The sequence below is a fragment of the Juglans microcarpa x Juglans regia genome, chromosome 4D (assembly GCF_004785595.1).
Source record: "Juglans microcarpa x Juglans regia isolate MS1-56 chromosome 4D, Jm3101_v1.0, whole genome shotgun sequence".
In the NCBI taxonomy this organism is placed as follows: Eukaryota; Viridiplantae; Streptophyta; class Magnoliopsida; order Fagales; family Juglandaceae; genus Juglans; species Juglans microcarpa x Juglans regia.
The window spans coordinates 29,703,470-29,725,221 of NC_054600.1; the positions used below are offsets into that span (position 1 = coordinate 29,703,470).

General features: G+C 35.3%; 1 protein-coding gene and 1 non-coding gene across 3 annotated transcripts; one reads left to right on the plus strand and one right to left on the minus strand.

Annotated features, from left to right (window-relative positions):
- Positions 1–7,370: 7,370 nt before the first annotated feature.
- On the minus strand, positions 7,371–15,052 carry LOC121260557 (uncharacterized protein KIAA0930 homolog). 2 transcript variants are annotated; one of them, XM_041162487.1, is made up of 12 exons: positions 14,781–15,052; positions 14,436–14,637; positions 14,254–14,328; positions 12,989–13,095; positions 12,180–12,240; positions 11,472–11,531; positions 11,315–11,389; positions 10,408–10,587; positions 9,870–9,924; positions 8,722–8,844; positions 8,118–8,350; positions 7,371–7,754 (listed from the first exon to the last, which is right to left on the minus strand). In XM_041162487.1, the coding sequence occupies exons 1-12, from the start codon at positions 14,810–14,812 to the stop codon at positions 7,731–7,733; spliced, it is 1,227 nt and encodes a 408-aa protein (XP_041018421.1). In that variant the 5' UTR covers positions 14,813–15,052; the 3' UTR covers positions 7,371–7,730. The 2 variants fall into 2 exon arrangements, with proteins under 2 accessions (XP_041018421.1, XP_041018422.1); XM_041162488.1 differs by lacking the exon at positions 14,781–15,052 and having other exon boundaries at positions 14,254–14,266; positions 14,436–14,569.
- Positions 15,053–16,559: 1,507 nt separating this feature from the next.
- On the plus strand, positions 16,560–16,631 carry TRNAD-GUC. The gene has a single exon. It is a non-coding gene; the product is annotated as a tRNA-Asp (tRNA).
- The last annotated feature ends 5,121 nt before the right edge of the window (positions 16,632–21,752 follow it).

A 21,752-nucleotide genomic window follows, 5' to 3' on the forward strand; every position in this document is an offset into this window, starting at 1 on the left:
CTTTGGTGGGGTCCCGGAGAAGATTAGGTTAGCTTAATCACGAAGAATCAAACAAAAGATTTCAAAAAAAAAAAAAAATTAAGGCAAAAAATATATGGCAGAACAACGTTTATCATTTTTGCATATATGATTATAGAATAACGAGTTATATTATATGGAGCAACCGATCATTTAAAGAATATTATTGAAACGTCGCATGACATGATCATATGACTCGAAGCCAAAATAATTATATATTTAATCTAATTAGAAAAAGGAGGAAAAAATAAAGGAGAAGAAAAGTTAAAGTGGCTGCACTTGCAAAAAAGAAAGTTCCATGTACAGGTTTTTTTTTTTAGATGGATCAGTACGTTTCATGGATTACTTTAGAGCTAACATGATTTTGCAGCATCTAGCTAGCTAGGAAGTTCTCTTGCTCTGCAAATTAAAACTGCATTTCATAGAGCTGTTTACTTTCACTCACGTACGGCCGGCTCACCACCCATCGATCTTTGGAGAAATCTATGAGAAAGTATTCTGCCTCTGCAATAATATTAATATTATATATGTAAAGCTAGGGTTTTATAGTACTGTTTGTTCTCTTCTCCAAAGCAGGTTGGTCTACTTCCACTGATCACCTGCATCTTTGGAGAAATATTAGGCTTTTCCCTGCTCTAAACATGGCATCCACTTTAATTTGTTGCTGTTCGTATTAGTTTTGTTTGTTTAATAACAAGGAATATTCCTGGTTTACTGGGCAGTTTTCTTAGTTAGCATTTTGGTTAGTTTTTCTTGTTGGGTAGTTAGTCTTTGTCGTCGCATGCACGTTAGCATGCATGCCCAAAGGCCACATTAATTAGTGGGAACTAACATGCAGGACACCTTAGAATTAAAGTGAAGCTAGAATCCCTTGGTCTCCCCCAGCTTTCTCCGCTACTTTCATCTGATCCAAGTTAGGTTTATGTGCTGCAATTAATTGAAAAATAATTACCACCTGATCTGATCCCACATTTTATATGGTTATAAACTGCAATGAACATGCTTTGCAACAGCCCTTGTTTTGTTTCTTTTGTCGCTCGATCGTGAGCTACTACTAAACTACCTTTTTTTTTTTATGCAATTGATCCTTCCTTAAAGAAATTTAATAATAGTCCGTATTTCAATCACTCAAGCAGATAAATTGTCGTGTAATCTACAACCTAAATGTGTCTACCGAATTGTGATTAATTTATATGAGCTAAGTGGTTTCAAAATGTGCTTGTACAAAGTAATTTTCACTAATACCGGCCATGATCTCTTTTTCTTACCGGCGTTTGCTTAATATTTTATTTGCAAGCGTCTGTATTTTTACACAATAAATACATGATGCTAGTTTGAAATTTAAGAGAGACCCACTCATTTAAAATGCAGACTTACCTTAATACAAATTAATACTTGTTTTTGATCTAGTTCTTTTTTGGAATATTTGTAATTTGCATTGTTCAGCAACATGAATGATGGCCGATATAATTCTTCGTTTTCTTTTTCCAACCATTGAAATTTGAGACCCTGTTTTATTCGTTTACCTTCTTGCATGCCTAGCTTCTAGATCTCCGTAATTATTTCCTAATAAATTAGAGCAATCTAACCCTTGTGGCACTTAGTTTCTTCCAACGACAATTAAGAACCTGGAGACCCGTACGTACGTAGTTTTAGCATGGATGACGACGCGCGGGAGTAATGGTGGTGGCCGCCATGCATGCATGGTTAATTAATTGTACATGTTGATGGCATGTCATGGGATTGTAACGTATTATCCAATTTCTAGCTAGCGAATGCTAACAATATCACTCAAAAGGAGAATGACAGCTCAGCCTCTCCACAAAATACATCTTAGGAATAATGTAGAATACTTTGTAAATGTATACGTGTCCCTTTTCTATCAGAAAGAATATTCTCTCTCCTTTGTGTATAAATATCACTACCGTACTGCATATCAAATCAGTGAGAATCATAAGAATATTTTCTGTTTTTAATATGTTATCCTTCTTCCATTATGGTATCTAGAGCCAAATAGGACTCACGTCCAAAACTCTTTCATGGCCGAAACATCATATCCTCCCCCAATTTTTCTCTCCCATCCCTTACCCATTTCATCACTGTTAAATTAAACCATGATAACTACCTTTTGTGGAAGGCTCAATTTATGTCTTTCCTCAAAGGGCATAATTTATATGGGTACATTGATGGTTTTGTCGACACCCCCAGCTGCTTGATGAAAGTTCCACAAAACCCAATGTCGAATACTTAGCTTAGAAACAACAAGACCATTATGAGTGTGCTTATTTCATCTTTATCAGAAAGCTTGATAGCTCACGTTCTTGGTGCTTCCACATCTTGCGAAATTTGGACAATCTTGAAGGATCTCTTTGCAGCCAAGTCTCAAGCATGTATTATGCAAATTCAGTACCAACTGACTACACTAAAGAAAGGATCCGACTCGATTGTTGAGTATTATCAAAAAGCTAAGCTCCTTCATGACACTCTTGCTGCAGCTGGTAAAATCTTAATCTCTTTTGAGTTCATTGCCGTTCTATTGGCTGGCTTGGGAACTGATTTTTATTCGGTTGTAACCTCAATCACTACACGGGTAGACCCCCTCACCCCTTCACAAGTCTATAGTCATTTACTTACCGATGAATCCCGATTATCGCACCAACAGACTACCCTCACAGCATCACCTGAACTCTCAGCCAACTCCATTTCCAAAAAGTCCACCAATTTTAGTCACAGAGGAAGAGGTTTGACTCGTGGCAGAAGAGGTTACAGAGGACGTGGGAGAGGCTAGAATGGGGGTCGGTTCAACCCATCTTACTTTTCACCAAATCATCCATCATGTTAGGTTTGCCATAGACAAGACTATACAACACTTACTTTCTACTATATGTTTGATCACAACTATCAATCACCCCCACCTCCTTCTTTATCTGTTCATTTCACCTCTGCCCCTTCTTTCACTCACAAACAACTTCATCAATTGAGAATAATTGGTACCCCGACTCTGCTGCTACACATCACTTCACTCACAATTTTTCTAACTTGTCTCTTAATCCATCTAAGTGCAAGGGAGATGAACAGGTGCATGTAGGTGATGGCAACTCTCTTCCTATTCATCATGTTGGCAGCTCTACCATCCCCTCCACATCTTGCAATCTTCTTCTCTCTTAGCTATATCATGTTCCTTCTATTTCTAAAAATCTAGTTTCAATTAGAAAATTTTATGAAGACAATTTGGTTTTCTTTGAGTTTCATTCATTTTGTTTTTATGTGAAGGATTCCCGCACCAAGAAAATTCTCCTTCAAGGTTTTACTATAAACAAGATGTATATCTTCCCTATTGAGTCACCTTCTCATCAAGCTTACACGGGTACATGTGTTTCCCCCTTCCAAAGGCACATGCAATTAGGTCATCCATCTATGCAACTTGTCCACATAATAATTTCACAGGTGTCTCTTCCTATATATGAAGTCGTCTCCCAAGCTTGGTTTACGCTCTTCTTGCTGCCAAGCAAAACTCCATCAACTTCTTTATGCTCATTCTACTTCTCGGTCTACTGCTCTACTTCAGCTTCTTTTCCCAGATGTTTGGGGTCCTGCTCCAATTCTGTCATGAGGTAGTTTTCGATATTATTTGTCTTTTGTTGATGATTATAGTGGGTTTACATAGTTGTTTCCATTAAAATGTAAATCTGATGTACTCACTATTTTTTTTATCTTTCAAACATCATGTAAAAACTGTTCTTAATACAAAAATACATGCATTACAATTTGATTGGGGTAGAGAATTTAGATCTCTCAATATTATTTTACATTCTTTTGGAATCTCTCATCGTTTATCTTGTCCATATGCTCACTCCCAAAATGGCTTGATTGAAAGAATGCACTAGCACATTGTTGAGACTGGTTTTGCACTTCTTGCTCACTCTTCTACTACTCCTCACACTTATTGGTTTGATGCCTTTACCACTACAATTTTTTTTTTAATTAATCGGCTACCAACTCCTGTTTTGCATTATAAATCTTCTTTTGAAATGTTGTTTCACAAGTGTCCTGATTACACTTTTCTAAAATTTTTTGGGTGCATCTGTTGACCCACCTCAGACCATATAATAAACATAAGTTGAATTTTCGTTTCATTCCATGTGTATTTCTTGGTTATAGTTCTGACCATCATGATTATTTATGTTTTCATGTTCCTACTGCACAAATGTACATCTATTGGGATGTATTATCTGATGAATGTGAATTTCCATTTTCAAAACAAGCCCCCAATCCATCACCTTCCTCTCAATCCATTTTATCTGGTCCTATACTCTCACGGCCTGCTAATCTATTACTACATCTTATCAATGCTACTGGGCCCTCTCTACCCCTCTTGGCCCGTTTCTCCTTCCCAATCCATACATATGCCTTTTAACTCCTCTGGCCCACACATTTCTCCTACATCCTCTACCCAATCCAGCCCACACCAGTCCTTCGCATACTTCAACATCTTCTCCCATTCTGCCACCATCATCTTCAATGCATCCCATGCAAACCAGAGTAAAATCTCACCTCCATTTTCTAAAAATTTGAATCGATGGCACCATCTCTTGGCCTAGACCCCATGCCCATGTCATCTCTGTTGCTACCCTTGATGAACCTACCTCTGTCACTGAGGCGTCTAAATTTCCCAAATGGAGAAAGGTCATGCAACTTGAGTTTAATGCTTTTCTCTCTACTAATACATGGACCTTGGTCCTCCTGCTCCTTTTCAAAACCTTGTGGACTGTTGGTGGATTTTTAAAACAAAGCATCTCTATGATGGATCAATAGAACGTCGAAAAGCCAAGACTTGTAGCCAAGGGCTACAGTCAAGTCGAAGGCCTGGATTACTCAGAAACTTTTAGTCCTATGGTAAAGCCTACATCAATTAGGTTAGTGCTTTCTGTTGCTATTTCTTCTTGATGGCCGATCCACCAATTAGACGTGCAAAATGCTTTTTTGCATGAAACACTGGATGAGGATGTTTTTATGTCACAACCAACGGGTTTTATTCACCCACAATTTCCTCACTATGTTTGCAAGCTCAATCGAGCCTTGTACAGCCTCAAACAAGCCCCTCGTGTGTGGTATGTGCATTTGAGTTCAAAATTGTTGGATTTGGGATTTGTTGTGTTGAAATCTGATACTTCATTGTTTATCTACCGATATCAATATGTGACTATTTACTTTCTAGTATATGTTGATGATGTGGTTCTTACTGGCTCAAATCCGCATGCTCTTACTCAGCTTATTACACTGTTAAGTGTTGATTTCCCTCTTAAAGATCTGGGTGCCTTTCATTATTTCTTCGGCATAGAATGCCATCGTGACAAGTCAAAAAATATATTATTGACTTGCTCAAGAAAATTAATATGACCAATTGCAAACCTGTGAGCAATCCTATGTCCCCTTCTATAAAACTCTCTGCATTTGACTCTACTTCTATAGAAGACCCATCATTATACAGAAGTGTGGTGGACAGCTTAAAGTATGTCATTCACTAGGCTTGACTTGGCTTTCTCAGTGAATTAGGTATGCCAGTTTATGCATACTCCTTGTATATCTCATTGGCAATCTGTTAAGCGTATTTTACGCTATCTCAAACAAACTTTGGACTATGGCTGGCTTATCACACCCTCCCCTTCTCCTGGATTGGCTGCCTTTTCCGATACTGACTAGGCAAGATGCCCAAATGACAAAAAATCAACTAAAGTGTATTGCGTGTTTTATGGCAAAAACTTGGTCTATTGGAGCTCAAAGAAGCAGTCCACCATCGCAAGGTCCAGCACTGAGGCTGAGTACAAGGCCTTAGCTCATGCAACATGTGAATTAATCTGGATACAATCCCTTTTTATCAGAATTTGGTATTTTTTTTGTCAAAACCTCCAACTCTCTATTGTGATTATTTGGGAGCTACTTACCTCTCAGTGAACCCAGTGATGGATTCTCAAACCAAACATGTTGATATTGATTATCATTTCGTTCGGGATTGAATTCATGCCAAAACTCTTCAAGTATCTTTTCTCTCCAGTAAGGATCAACTTGGGGAGATTCTCACAAAGCCTCTTTCCATTTTCAAATTCTACTCACTTTGATCGAGCCTTACAGTTCTTCCAGGACTGATTGGCTCGTAGGGGCATGTTAACAATATCACTCAAAAAGAGGACAACTCAGCCTCTCCACAGAATACATCTCAGGAATAGTCTAGAATACTTTGTAAATCCATACGTGTCCCTTTTCTGTTATAAATATTATTCTCTTTTTCTTTGTGTATAAATATCACTACTATACTGCATATCAAATCAATGAGAATCACAAGAATATTTTCTGTTTTTAATCTGTTATCCTTCTTCCATTAGCGAATTGTCTCTAAATGCATCCTAATTAAAGATTTAGTACTTAGTTCCGTCAATATGTGGACATGTCACATGCTTAAAATGAGTATGCAAGACAAAATATTGCAGCTCATGTTGGTAATCATGTTCAATGCTACTTTACGCACGATTTTAGTATTCAGTACTTTCATTTTTTGAAAGCGTGTGCTAATCTGAAATCTAAACGCATATTGAGCTTATTTCAAGGGATTTTGGTGATGGGTTGGAGCATTACTTGCTATTCATTTTCTTTTCTAAAAACGACGAAGGAGAACTCAAAATCGCAAGAGCAACGTCGATAAAACCGTCAAAAGAGTTCAAATAAGACTGAAACTGAAAATTTGGGGGTTAGGGTTAAAGGATTAATAGATCAATATACAATAAGTGGGGAAATGTTTAAATCCAAACTGAAATTTTGTTAATTACATTAAAACTTCAATAAATAAAAATTTATAATTTTTGGTGCTAAGGTTAGTCGAGACCATCCGCCCAAGACCATTTGGAACATGAGTCACACATATCATCACCGCCCAGGGTGCTGATCCAGATTATGATCAAGTACCGTTATGGACTTAAAGAACATGGGAAAAGTAATCCAAATTACACGTAGGACTACTGAACTGGAAGAGCGACGATTAAATGCTGATAGTACTTTTTTTAAAAAACGATGCTATAATATTTATTGTTGGGTTTAAATAAAATGATGTACAATTTATGACAACTTTTAATTACCGAACATACGAGTGTTTGATGATATTTGTTTTTGTTTATCCACATGACAAGTGACAACCTACCGTTTCTTTACCACCTTTTCATACGTGTGGACAGCCTTTCAATTTTCCCTAGTCTTTCGAATTTCTAAATGTCGCGTCTTTTTTCAGTTGCGTAATTAATTTATTCATAAAAAAAGTTACTTTATTTTTTTAGTAAGTTCATACTCTCAATGAGCAAAACTCTGTAAGCTAATACAAATTTAACTTAACTAATAACTTAACTATTTAATTTCTTGCATCGCGACAAGACTACAAGTACGTACTAACTTTTATCAATATGGACTCCGCTGAAACTACATGTATTAACTTTCAACAAAATGATCTACCAATAGCCAACTGACACTTAACCCAGCAAGATGTGGACAAGGAGGGAGGGAGAGAGAGAGATTTCCATGTACAGCTTCGATTACAGAGTAATCGCCCTTCATGTTCTGGCGGGGGGCTAACTCCATGCCTCAAAATAAACAAATGCTTGCCAGCCACGTATTACCTCCATATGATCCATTCTCATGTATTTTACCAATGGGTATACATTAGGTCCTTATAAGTTTACAGGAGGAGCTCCCTGCGATCACAATCATGGAGTTAAATTAGTTATTCTTCTAGGTATGCAATGAAGGATAGATCAAAATTAACCGCCACTTTATAAATTTTTTTTTTAAAAAAAAGAAAAGAAAAGAAAAGATCATCAGTCCCATCTAAAAGACCAAGGTTAATCAATGGATTATTGGGTTCTGATGTTTATAGTAACAAAACAAGATTTTAAACCGGCTCAACTAATACCATCACATGTTCAAGGCAAGGCGAGCCAACGGCAGCTGGCAAATACACAATCACCGGTGGTAAGAAGTGCCCCAACCAGGCAAATTAAGAGCATTTGAAAGCAACAATGCAGGTAAGAAAGCAATTTGGGAAACCAAGATTTCACCTTAAACAACAGGTCATGAGCAATGTGCTCCCAGGGCAATGAAATGGACATCAAGCAGCATTTCAGAGGCACCATTTCTTCATCAAAACTCGTGGGTGTAGCCCCAGTAGCTGCATAGGCATGTTTTGCTGCCACAGATGCAACAGATGCTGCTTTACGAACAATTGAGCCAATTCCAAATTCTCTCCTCGATGCAACCGGTGAAAAGGGGCCCGAGTCCTGCTGGCTTTGATCTGATATAGGACTTCCAGATTCAGTATTTCGCAGAATCTTTGCATATATCATTGCTTCCTATTATCAATCATTCCACTACAACTACTTCACAAAACCAATCAGAAGACCATAAATAAGATGTGTTCTGCGTAGGGATTGTCGTGGGTATGGAGGAAATGGAATACCTTTCCAAGTCACAATGTACTCCCCCAATTCCAAAAGATTTTAACATCAATATAATTAAATTTTTGTAAGTAATTGTGTGCTCCTGCTATGAATGCCAACTTTTCTTTCTTAGGAAGAAAAAGAGGTTTGTCGGTGATCATTACAGGTTTTTGTTCTGAGAAAACAGGTCATTCACAAAAACTATAAAGAGAGAGGATATTCTTACCTACAACACCAGAAACGGCAACTTCAACCTCTCCCCTTCCACCAGGACCTTTCATGTATAGCCTGTCCGTTTTTCCAGGGGAATGTCCTAGTGACAGAAGGCTCCCAAATCGAGATTTTCCCGCTGTAAATGAGATAAATATGTAAAAAAAAAAACGTTATTCTGAAAATTTTGAATGTTTCAGTAAAAAGTCAATAACAGAGCTGACTTTAGTAGGTTGCGAAGGCAGCAAGTGTCATAAGCCAAAAGATTTCACAAAGAATCAGTATTGCACGCCAAAGTTGGCAAAGATATGAGAAAATTCTAGTCTATGCAGCAGAACCTTAGTGGGAAACAGTTGGGAGAACAAAGATGTCCACAAAATAAGCCCGTGACACGTAAGACAAGCATCTGAAGGCATCAAGATTTCTACCAGAAATGAATCGAGTGACATTCCAAGTTTCAGGGAAAAATTTTTCTTTTTTCTTTTCTTTTTTTCCATTTTTTTTAAAATACATTTCAAGATGACATAGTTAATCCCCTCTTCCAACTGAAACCAGTTTTTTCAGATAGATCTTCAATCTTAATTGATTTTATTTACTCTCTAATTGAATTTGAAGCAATGTAAGTGGACATAATATAACTGTAACAGCAGGACTTATAATGTCAATACTTGTACATGTATCACCCATCACTATTTCTGCATATACAACATGTAAAAGCAATAAAAATATATGCACCAGCCTAAGATAAAACTAAAAAACATAATAAATAAATAATTTGCTAATCTAAAAAGGCAAAGTCAACAAACAGAAAAAAACAGAATGAAACAACATAAAGTAAGAAACTTCATTTGAGAGTACTTAGGCCTCATTTGTTTTTGCAGATGAGATGAGATGATTTAAAATAAAAGTTAAAAGTTGAATAAAATATTGTTAGAATATATTTTTTTAATATTATTTTTTTTTTGGATTTGAAAAAGTTGAATTGTTTATTTTATTTTGTGTGGGAATTTGAAAAAATTGTAATGATTAGATGAGATGAGATGAAAAGTTTTGTGAAAGTGAACGAAGCCTAATCTTGGTTTGGGGGGGGGGGGGGGGGGGGGGGGGGGGGGGGGGGGGGGGGGGGGGGAGTGGAGAGCAAGCGAAGTTTGTAGGAAGACATACCATCATAAGCGTCTCGAACCATTTGATAGCTCACAAATCCCGAGAAGAGAGTAAGCTGCAATTGCATTTGAAGATGTCAAATGGATCTTCCACGAACCATATTGTGTGCTTGCGTGTGTGGACAGCATATCATCTTTATAGGAATGGAGATCATTTTAGAATTCTCTACCTGAACTCCATGGTGGATTTCAGAGAGAAAGAGAGAGACAGCATACAAATGTTGTTTAGATAATTGACACACGCAACATTTGAGTGTGTTTCGGGCATATAACTCTAAAGGATCCTAATCCTCTTTAAAGATAAGAACATTTGAGTCCATGCAGCCATGATTTCTTGTCAAATGAATGGGGCTCTCTAGAGTGCCTTCATGGAAATCCTAATAGCCCATTCCTAGAAGCTGGTATTTTAGTTTAGTTGAGTTATCTCTGGTAGGTATAATGGAGTTAGAAAAAGTTAACAGGCAGCAATCAAATGCTTCCTCAGCAGGATATGGAGACATGGGAGGGGCAACAAGCTAATATAGGATTAATATGTGTACCTTGGTACTTTTGGTCAAATTATTATCAGCTGTCAAAGATGAATTATTGCTGGAACTGCAATCTTGTGGCTCCTTTTCAATAGAAGATGTTGCCCCATGATTTGCATCATCGCTGGGAAATGCTGCCCCATCATTTGCATTGAGAAGTACACAATAGCAATGGTCTGTTTCTGTCAAGACCTGCATACATAGACAAATCACATGATAGAGCAGTGGCATGAAATGGATCATAGCAGGTAGCAATTGCATTGCAGATATCCCAGAATGATATCTTGCATTTGTGCATACAAAAAACTAGGCAGACAAACTACTAAATCAATAAATATCTAGTTTTAACCAGACAAACTAGAACAGGCCTTGTTTTGACCCCAAATGGATCTGCATATATGCATATGGAATTTTCAGGACCCAAAGAGTACAGCATGTAAGCTCTTCAAGAATGTAGTGCAGTTTTGCTTCTTCAACATGCAATACAGTTGAACAAAGGAAAGGCAAAATGCTTCATCATGGAAGAATTGATATAAAAACGCTGTATGTACAGTTACTAAAACAGACGGAACCTAACTCAACCAATCAAGATGGAAGCATACGAAAAAAAACTTAAATTTGCAAGGAAACAAATTTAGGTTATGGTCTCCAATTGCACTAAAATTTCAAGGCCTCATCAGCACATGTTTTAAGACCTAATGCTTTAGGATCCAACCCTATTACATATTTAGTAATAGGATTCTTATGTCTCACTAATTCAAATCAAGCCCATGCTGTCAGTTACAGAATTCTTGTGTCTTGATAATTCCTGCCTAATTCTTAGAACAAATCTGGGGATGTATGATCATATAGTAAAAAAATTATTGAAAAAAAATACAAGTAAGCCTTTTCACTTTACAGCTTGTGCTAAACTCAATACCACTGCATCAAAAGTAGAATCGAAGTCATCAACCGCAAAACAGATATCTGGATAGGCAGGTATTGTCTCCACTTCCTAGAAGCAAATTTGCAAGTGTCAGAGATTGAAGCTAAGGTGCAACTCAAGAAAAATAAATTTTTCAATATCCATAACTTGCCTTTCTGGAATCCAAATGAAAGTTGACACGAGTTGGAGATGCATAAACAGTTTTTACAACCTGCAAAGACGTCATAAGCCACACTTCAAGATTAAATCATTAAGCATTCTTGGACATATGAACAAAGTGTGGTAGCTTGCAAGACACTGTAGTTGAGCATGCGTGATCATAGACTTAAAAAATTCATCAACAAAACGCCTTCCTACAGTAGCCTTATGCTCTTTTTTTTTTATAAGTAACCCTGTGGTTTTTTAAATAAATAATCATAACATAAATAAATACATGACTCCCTTGGTTATCCAATAAAAAGCAAAAGCACATGCACAAATTGGCAGGAATGTCAATTATACAGATATTTCAGTGAGTAATAATCTTAGTTAAACTCACTTCAAGTTAAGTAATAACAACATAAATTCTCATTTCTCCTTGGCTGCAAATACAACAAGGTTGTGCTTCTGACAGGAAGGTAATTCACTACATAGGCTAAGAAATTTTCTAAATACTATTCCTTTGTCTCCTTGGATGAAAATTCAACAAAATTGTACTTCTGGCAAAAAGAGAATTCACTACAGTGGTTAAGAAATATTCTGAATACTGCAAAGATGATTTTTAAAGTGAAAAGGAAATAAATAGCATAACAGAAAAAATCTACCTCTTGAAAATAAATGTAGAAATATCTGCCACACTAACTAATTAACACATAAATACCTTATATATAGGTAGCAAGGGCTTATCTTGCCCAGCTTGATGATTCCGAAGGTCCTGATGACTGAAAAATAAAAAATCATACTTCAGATTTTACCATAAATTACATGTAGAAATGAAGGAAACAAGAATTGTAATAGCAAGGTCAGCTGACTGCACTTTGTGATCACCACAACTGATTTTTTATAAGGACTACAACTAAAACTCTTATCCACTTAAGCATTCTATGAACAATACAAATCCATTAAAATAGGAAGAGTCATAGAGATGCATTTTATCAAGTACGTGCCACTTCCAAGAAGATGGAAGGTAACTCTCAGTAATACAGTATCATATATCAATTAGATGTCAACAGCATGGAACTTCTGTGCAATTATTTGCATCACAGAGGGGGGTAGATATAACAATAACTCTATATCGAACCAAACCTAACCACTTCCTGTGAGAGACGAAAACGTCACAGGAACTACAACCATCAAATATAGATAACCGTAAAGATTATATGACTTGATACTGAGAATGAGTATAATGCAGGAAATCTAAAAAATTACATTTGCAACTACTCTGAACTCTATATGATACCAAATCAACAGCCTGATAGAACATAGTCAAAATTCTCGATCAGGGACACATTTGCACAAGCAGAATGAGTATTATTGTCATGATTGAATAATGATGCCATAGATTCATGCGACCTTAGCTGCTGGAGAAAAACCATGCATGCAAAATCATAAAATCTGAAAGCAAAAGGTGTCCAATGCAAGTTAAAGGACCAAGATATCATGCCAAAAAAGGAGAAAAACCAAAATTACCTGCAAATTGCTACTGTCACAGTGAATGAAGTGTGAGCAATCAAGTTCAAGTAAAATGAGCACCTCCAATCCACTTCAACAGAACTTTTTCCAACTAACGTGTCCAACTGGTTGACAGGAGCAAAGAGAATTATTTTATCAATCAGTAAACATCTTACCTTATTAACTGCCAATGGGCAAACCTTCTCACACATTAAGAATACAGCCCAAAAATGGAAGGTGGTAGGCCAAAATGACCATGAATTCAGGCATTTAAAAAGGACATCAACGCCAATGACTCAAGTGTAGGATAGAGCATGGTTGCCAGAAACTTAACCCCACATGGTTGAGGATAAGCTTCATTCAGTTCCATGTTATAATTAAAAGAAACCCCAAGGGGTTGGCCCAAGTGGTGAAGGCCTTGGTTTTGGGGCATTACTCTCTTTAAAGTCCAAGGTTCAACACCTCATAGGTGCAAACAATCTGTTGGGACCACACCTCCTGGTGAAAAGCCAGCGAGGTAACTAGTTCCGTGTAGGGAAACTTCCGAGGGCGCGGTGCATGGGATTGAGGTTTACTGTACAGAGATGGGTCCGAAGGGCCCTACCTTGGAGAGGTTCCACGACATCAAAAAAAAAAAGTTATAATTAAAAGAATGAAAATGTATAACCATGCTTCTTTACATATCATCCCATGCTTGCCCAGAGTATTACAATTAAAAGAATGAAAATGTATAACTTTTTCACCAGTTGATTCGTACAAAGATGATACCAGATCTTGTCTCCCCCTCACCCTCATACTGATGCGTCCAGGTTTCTTCTGAATCAGAAATTTTAGATTGATAGCTTCATGACATTGATAACAGGCATATAACCTTTTCCTCTTAATTGTTTTTAATTTTTCAATTTTTCAGAGTATAGGCACAAGTCATAAACTGTACGCTAACAACGATGAAAGAATTGTGGTACCGACCATTTGTGTGCAAGCTACATACCCCATATGGAAGAATTCTATTTTCTTGATATTGTTAAGTCTGACACATATTTAATAGACAAACTTCTAAACTGAGAATTCCTCAGCAACTATCATTTTCAATGCTGCAACAGTCCACATACAAGGGATTCGACAATCAACTCCGAGCAAACATCTAAAAAATAATGCAAGTGCTATTAGCAAGATAACGAACGAGATCGTCAACATGCAGGTGAAGTTGTCCAAAAAGAACTCAGTTTAGCACACGTACACAGAGGCATAAAGCTCAAACTGGTTTTTCATGCCGCTTTTACCTCGGGTGTCCACCTGCGTACAAAGTAAGGAGCAACAGCTTCCGCATTGTCATTGAAACCATATCCCTGCGAACTCTATAGTAACAAAAATCGAAAGAATGAAGAAATGCAAGTTAACAAACGGAAGGGATTCTAACCAAACGAATTCCCTTTCTTTCGGGGAAAATAGTAAAAAGGCATACCAATTTTCTAACGAAGAATAGGAGATCGTCGTCCTGACGTCCCCTGGACTCTTTGCCACGAACAAAATACAAATCGAAGACATCATGCCAAAATCTCGGATCAAACTCGACGTCGTCGGTAGCATCAGCTTCCAACGGCTCGTCCACGATGGTTTTCCCTAACGAGTTGGAGTGCTTCTTCACCATGCTCAACAATTCGTACCTACCACACCAACAAACAAAGGCATTTTATAGTTCTTCGCAATTTTGACTCGGCCACGAATTGTGTGAAGCTGAACTCGTAATAAATTGTTGATAGGGAAATAGCGGAATGATGGAAGGGTGGAGCTATATTTTTTGCAGTACCTGGAAGGGATCTCTCCACCATCTCCGAGCATTTTCAAATGGAATCAACTAAATTCTTCGTCAAATCAATCTGGGGGATGCGGGAACCATGAATTTGGATTTTGGGGTTTATGCTGGAAAACGTACGTTGGTGGTGGTGGTGGTGATGGATAGGGCGATCTGATGCAACGTACTTGTAAAATTAGCTTGGGGAAACTACCGTGTGCGATAGAGAGAGTGACAGACAGCCCTTCGCTCTGGCGGTGGCCGGTAGTCTAAGCTGACACGGATGAAGGATTCCGTGTGTCGGGGCGCACATTTATATATTTATATTTTTTCTAAATAGTTTAGTTTATTACATTTATCTTATGTATTATTATATTTTGATTATAATTATAAGTTAATTTATTTTATAAAATGTTACACAGTAAGAATTTTGTAATCAAAACTATTTGGTTGAATAGTTAAATGGTTAGAATATATTGTAAGATTTAATTTTTTTTTTATTAATCAAAAGATAAGATTCAAAATTAAAAAGAAACTTGAATTCGAGCTCGAATCGTTTGTTTATTTTTAGTTAAGCTCGAGCTAAATTCCAACAACATTAATGGTTAACTAGCTGAGTATGAATAATGATATTCAAATTTTAACCAGTAAATATGCTAATCTAGTTTGTGTACTCTTGTTCGAATCCGACTCAATTCGATTCGTTTAAAGCTCAGAGTATTTGCAATGGTCTAGCTAATGCCAAAGTCAAAATTTTCCTAAAACTACATGTTTTTCCTAGAGTCAAAGTCATTCAACATATAACCCCATATTGGATTATCCATATATTAGCCAAAATATTAATATAATATAATTTCTTTTCATAATAATATTTTTAAAACGTTTTTTCATATTTTGCAACTACATTAACCATATGTTAATTAATAATTAAAGATATCAATATTAATAACCATGCAAAAAATCAGTTAATTAATATTATTATTGACAATATTAATTAATAATTGGAGATAGCAATATTTAGGAATAAAATATGTGTTTTGGCTATGAACAATGTCTAGCAAAAGATGGCGAAAGGTTTAGATTTATTGTATCTCATAATCTTACTTGAATGACTTTGTCTAGTCCAATGTAGCTGATTTAATAAAAATCTAGCCATATTTTTGGCTTTTCTGGCATTTGACTAATTCAATGCCAATACTTTGAGCGGTGATTCAAATGGTTTAATATGTACTAGATCCTAAGTTTGAATCAAGTATAAATTCACTTTAAACTATTACCATTAGTCATTTCCAATTATCTCATCTACCATTTTTATTCTTAAAAAAACCTATCAAACTCTTCAAATTATTTATATAAATATTAATTAAATGTAAATTTATTTTTCCAAATCAATTTATGTTTAGGATAAAATTTTTATCTAAATTTTATTTGTGTATTTATCTAAAAAAATGTTATTTTTTATTTAAGAATTTAACAAGAAATATATGGTAATTTGTAAATTTAGACTTTTAAAACATGCTAGGTTGATATGTTTACAAGAGTAATTCTACATATAATTGTGAAATGCGTAAATACCACATAATTGTTTTGAAAAAAAAGTGAAGTCTATTATTAAAAAATTAATTTATTTTTACGTGGGTTCCATATTTTATTTACTTTTTTCAAAATAATTACGTGATGGTCATATAATTCACAATTATAAATATATTTTCTCTTACAGGATATTGTCAACATAAACGGCTTGGGGAAGGCTATCTTGATATATATTGTAAGCTCTTTTTAAAACATACAACAGTCGTTGTAGTATAGTGGTGAGTATTCCCGCCTGTCACGCGGGTGACCCGGGTTCGATCCCCGGCAACGGCGTCTAATTATATTTTTAAAGTTGTAACTTCTAACGACCTTTCTCTGTGCAAAAACGTCAGTGTGGGCCACTTCAGGGCCCAAGATCATCTTTCTTTTGATATCATAGGGAAAAGCTCTCAAGATCTTAAAGAGATTGACGTTCAAATATAAAATTCTGTCGATCGAGTAACGTTTTTTTTAATACAACAGCTAGTATAGTTAAGGTTCTAGTGGCCAACGATTGGCCTTGTTATAATATGCTTGGCTGGCCTCGATAGCACGAATATATAGCCTTTCTTTACGGCATGCAGTATAAAAGTATTTCTAGCTTTGGATTCCTAATCCTCCCTCACGTTGACGTTTCGGGAAAAAAAAAATGGCCGAAAGTTAAAAAGAAAGTTTGGCGAGGGAAACAAAATGATGATGACCAAAATGGCAAACATCATTCATAATTATGGAAAAAAGAAAAAAGAAAAAGCTTTCTTAAATATCTAAAGCGCCTTTAGCGCTGGTTTACTTTTGCTAGAGTCGTCTTTAACATGAGATATAGAGAAAAGAAACAGTGTAATCTGCTAATCGTGTTCGAAAGCTTGCCGGAAAAGATTATGCAGCGACCTGGCATTCAAGTGATGAATTGCCAACTCCTTGTACGTGGAGCAACTCAAACAAAACATGTAATATAAAACAAGAAAATGGAACCAAAAAACAGTATATAATACTAAATATAAAAAAGGGTCATTGAATTACGACAACAATTTAACTTGTGTTGTTGGAAATCCATCCCATTGAGATACTTATCAGAAAGATCACCAAGAGCTAGCTAATTAAATCGGTCCCATTTTGATAGTCAGATGAGATGATTTTATATTAAAATTGAGTAAAATATTGTTAGAATATTTTTTTTAATATTATTATTGTTTTAAGATTTGAAAAAATTGAAATATTTATTATATTTTGTGTTAGAATTTGAAACAATTATAATGATGAAATGAGATGAATCCGTTTCTATATCCAAACGTGACCTAAATTTTAAAAGGCTAGCCGCACAAGTGGTGGTTGTAGGCTTTGGAGAATTTCCTCTTCACTTAAAAATCGTTTGGATACAGAGGTAGAATGATCTTAACTCATCTAATCTTATCTCATTATTCGACTTAAATATTTCGTGTGGCTGTTCACGAATCATTTACCCAAAAATTGAAAAGGATGGAAGATTAGAACAATTGATCCAACGACAGCATGCTACCGCTATATATGTTTGATCTTCCCAATAGATATGAAAAACAGATTAAGATGGTATAGAGTTTTAAAAAAGCAGATGAAAATATATATATTTAATTTAATTATTGTATTTTTCTTAATATTCATCACAGGTTCAAATGCACAGATCGAGAACATTAATTATATATCCTTTTCTTCATGATTCGTTCCCATCCCACCTTCCAAAACCACATATAAGAAACAAACTCCACAACCGATCCAAGAACCTCACAAATCACTTACCCAAAATAAAAGAAAAAAAAACCTTGTTTCTGACGATCATGATGGTATTTCTTTTAGTCCTCGAGAAGAACTGCTCCACCCTTCTTGCCTTTTCCTGTCCTCATTCGGCTACTGGCACCACTGCCAGCAACGCTCCTATGATTTCCATCATTGAAGATCAACGGCAAGTCGTTGGCTTCATCGCTATCATCTACGGTGGCGATACGGATGCAAGAGCATCGCTCCAAAGATGCAAAGAAAGCAGTCGTAACGCCATTGATGAGCCACATAGCCACCCCATCAAGCTTGCCACACCCGGATGAACCATGGCTCGAGGAGGTCCGGGTCCTAGGCCCAACCCCAACGGATTTGGATTGGATATTGAAGTAGGTGGAGCAGCTGGAGGAGGTAGTAGTGGCAGCCATTTATGAGTTGGGTGAGCCAAAATTAGTAGTAGTTGGGATTGGGAGAGGAAGAGAGAAAAGTTGAGAAGCAGCTTCAGACTCAACTTTAAGGACCTGATCTATTAATCAAAGGATGCTAATGACTTGTGAGCTGGTGAATTCTAATGTTGCCCTGGACAAATGATGAAATTACCAACTTGAATTGGTTTAAAGTATTCTCATTGGTGTCGTTTGTTGGATTGAATGGGCCGTAGGGATTGATCCATTCTAGAAGTCGTATTCATTTTATTTTTTCCCAATGCCTTCTTTGGCGCAGTGTATACGCAATTTATACGGAGCTTCGCTATTCATTATCTCTATATATAATACACTACATATTTTTTAATTTTTTTTGTTTAATTTTTCTTAAACTTATTAATTTCTTCTACTCATAATTCATATACTATATAATTAGTAAGAGAAACAAATATAAAAAAAAAATATGTGTATAGTATGTAGAAATAATAAATAAAATTTTTCTTTTACAACGACTTGTCTCAATACCATTCAATTAGAATAGAATTTAATATCTAATTTTTTTGTAATATCATATGATGTTACAAATAACAGTCACAAATAAATCACATTATAAACATAAATCTATAAATTAATTAATTAAGTTTATTTTATAAAAATAATTTTATAATCCAAAACTCGTGAGTTTTGTTTTACGGGGATCTAAAGCATTTTTCTACAAAGAAAGAAACAGTACTAACATGTTATACAAAGGTCGGGTCAGGTCAAGTGAGGTCAGGAGTTTGAGTAACGTCGTGTGAGAGTACTTTAATTAGCCATATTCGGCGCCCCAGACGAGAAGGGCCCAGCCTGCTGGGTCTGCTATCCCCTGTACCTTGCTTTTAACATTAACCATCACCCTTCCTTCCGAATTACTTGGCTTTTGTTCTTTCAGGCTGGGTAAAACTGAATAGCACATGATATATATGAGAAGACTGCAAATTAGGGAAATGGGTGTCAACGTTTAAGAGAGGTCGACGAGGCTAATTACTTTAAGTTTGATACTTTTTTTTTTTTTTAAACTTCTTTCAACATGGTCCGTTTGTTCATCTGACTAAAAGAATTTTGAACTTCTCTCTCTGTGTGTGAAAAAGGCAACTGATCATACCAAATTGCAATTTATATTATCAGGATTGCATCTCATATCTTATCGCTCAAAAGCAAAGAAAAATAACAAAAGTTATTCCCTTTTTCGTGAAACCAACGGCTTAACCATATTGCAATCCAACATAAGACTTAAAAGATAAGGATATATAAATGAGAAGAAAGGAGGAATGGTGGGGAATAAAATATCTTGAGTGAAAAAAGAATGATGCGAGAGAATTTTTTTTTTAAATAATATAAATAATTTATTTATTTTTTCATTAATTTAAATCTCTGTAACAAACGGTGATTTAACATCAACCGAAGAAATAAAGAGAAAGGCAGGCTGGGTGTGGGTGCATGCTAATTTAAAAGGATCGGAGAGGAAGACAATGATGAGACTGAAAGGTGAATGTGCGTCTCATCATGTAGGCTGCCCAACCTGCAGGAGAGACCCCATCTCATTATGTTTCCTTAGCTAACAAACACACATTAGATATATAGGACGATTAACTTTTTCTTTTTAACAATGGATATTTTTTAGCCATCCGACATCTACTGCCATTCTTTGAAGATTTGTTTTTACAAATATGTTGTTTTTTCAAGGTTTGCACGCCACATGCAAATATCGTGTGTTGTCTTAGGGAATTCATTTTTTTTTTCTTTTTTAAAATTTCTTAATCTTTATCTTTTGATTAATAGATTTTTTTTTAAATTTTACAAAAAAAACTCTAATCACTTAGCTATTTAACCAAATAGTATGATTAAAAAAGTCTTATGAGTCTTAAGGTATAACTTTTTATAAAATAACTTAATATTTATAAATTAAAAAGGTAATACATAAGATAAGATCAATGTAATAAAATAAACTATTTAATACATATATATATAATATAATAAATCAAAAGGTCTAGTTGTATGATATATTATTATACAAATTATTCTATACAGACTTTGGGAACATAATATACATATATATATTAAATAAGGTAAATTATAAATAAATTAATGATATATTACGAGCTTCAAAACGAATCCAAACGAGTCAAGTCGAGCGAATTTTATTCATGAACTTAAATCGGGTCGAATTGAGTTTATATGATTTTTGATTGTTTAATATTTGAATCCATATTAGTATTTATGAATATCTTATTTATTAAATGAATCGGGCATACACGAGTCAAGCTAAAACTGTTCACGTGCTCATTTGCAGCGCTAATTGTCGATGTAATTATTTGAAAACATAAAGTGAAGGTTAGGTGCTGGGAAGTCTGTGATGAATCCCGAATACTCAATGGGCTGAATGCATGCATTCTATCAGTACCTTCAGTTTCTTTTCCAAATGGCACGCACATCAGTGGGGTTTGGAACATTGGGCCTCAGTAGGATAGCCCGCATCCGAAAACCTCGAACGCTCGAGTTTTAAGGCCCAAATATTCAGTCCATCTATGCTTTTAGCCCAAGAAAACCCCAACAGGGAATCGTATTGAATATGCCTATATTTTATTATTTCAGTATTTTCGGATCAAAATATCCGATGATTGTACTAACTGAGGGTCGGGATCCTTTACACGGAAAAATATTTAGACTCCTTTTTAAATCCATTCATTTCATAATTCAACTATCAATTATCTAACCAACAAAACATCAAATACACCGGCAATTTGTAAATGTGATGAAAATAATAGTGAGAGTAAAACAGAATGAATCGGCTATGTTTATATATCAAGAAAAGTGCTAGATTGTCGCAAATATTTTATAAAAATAAATTTATAAATTAATATGACGGAAGATAATATATTATATCTATTTTTTATAATTTAACATATTAGATGAACCATGATAATTTATAATTTTATTAAAATAACTTATTGAAATTATATCATCTCATCTCAATATCCAAACACCATTCAAGTACAAACATATTTCAATTTCAAATTTTTAACTTTTTCATCTAATCATAATATAATCATTACAATTTTCATAAAATTTTAAATAAAATATTAAAAAAATCATATTTTTTAAATCCCAAAACTAAAAATTATATTCTAACAATTTTATAATTTTTTTATTCAACTATTTATCTCTTCTTTTCCAAAATTTCATGAAAAATTTAATTCAA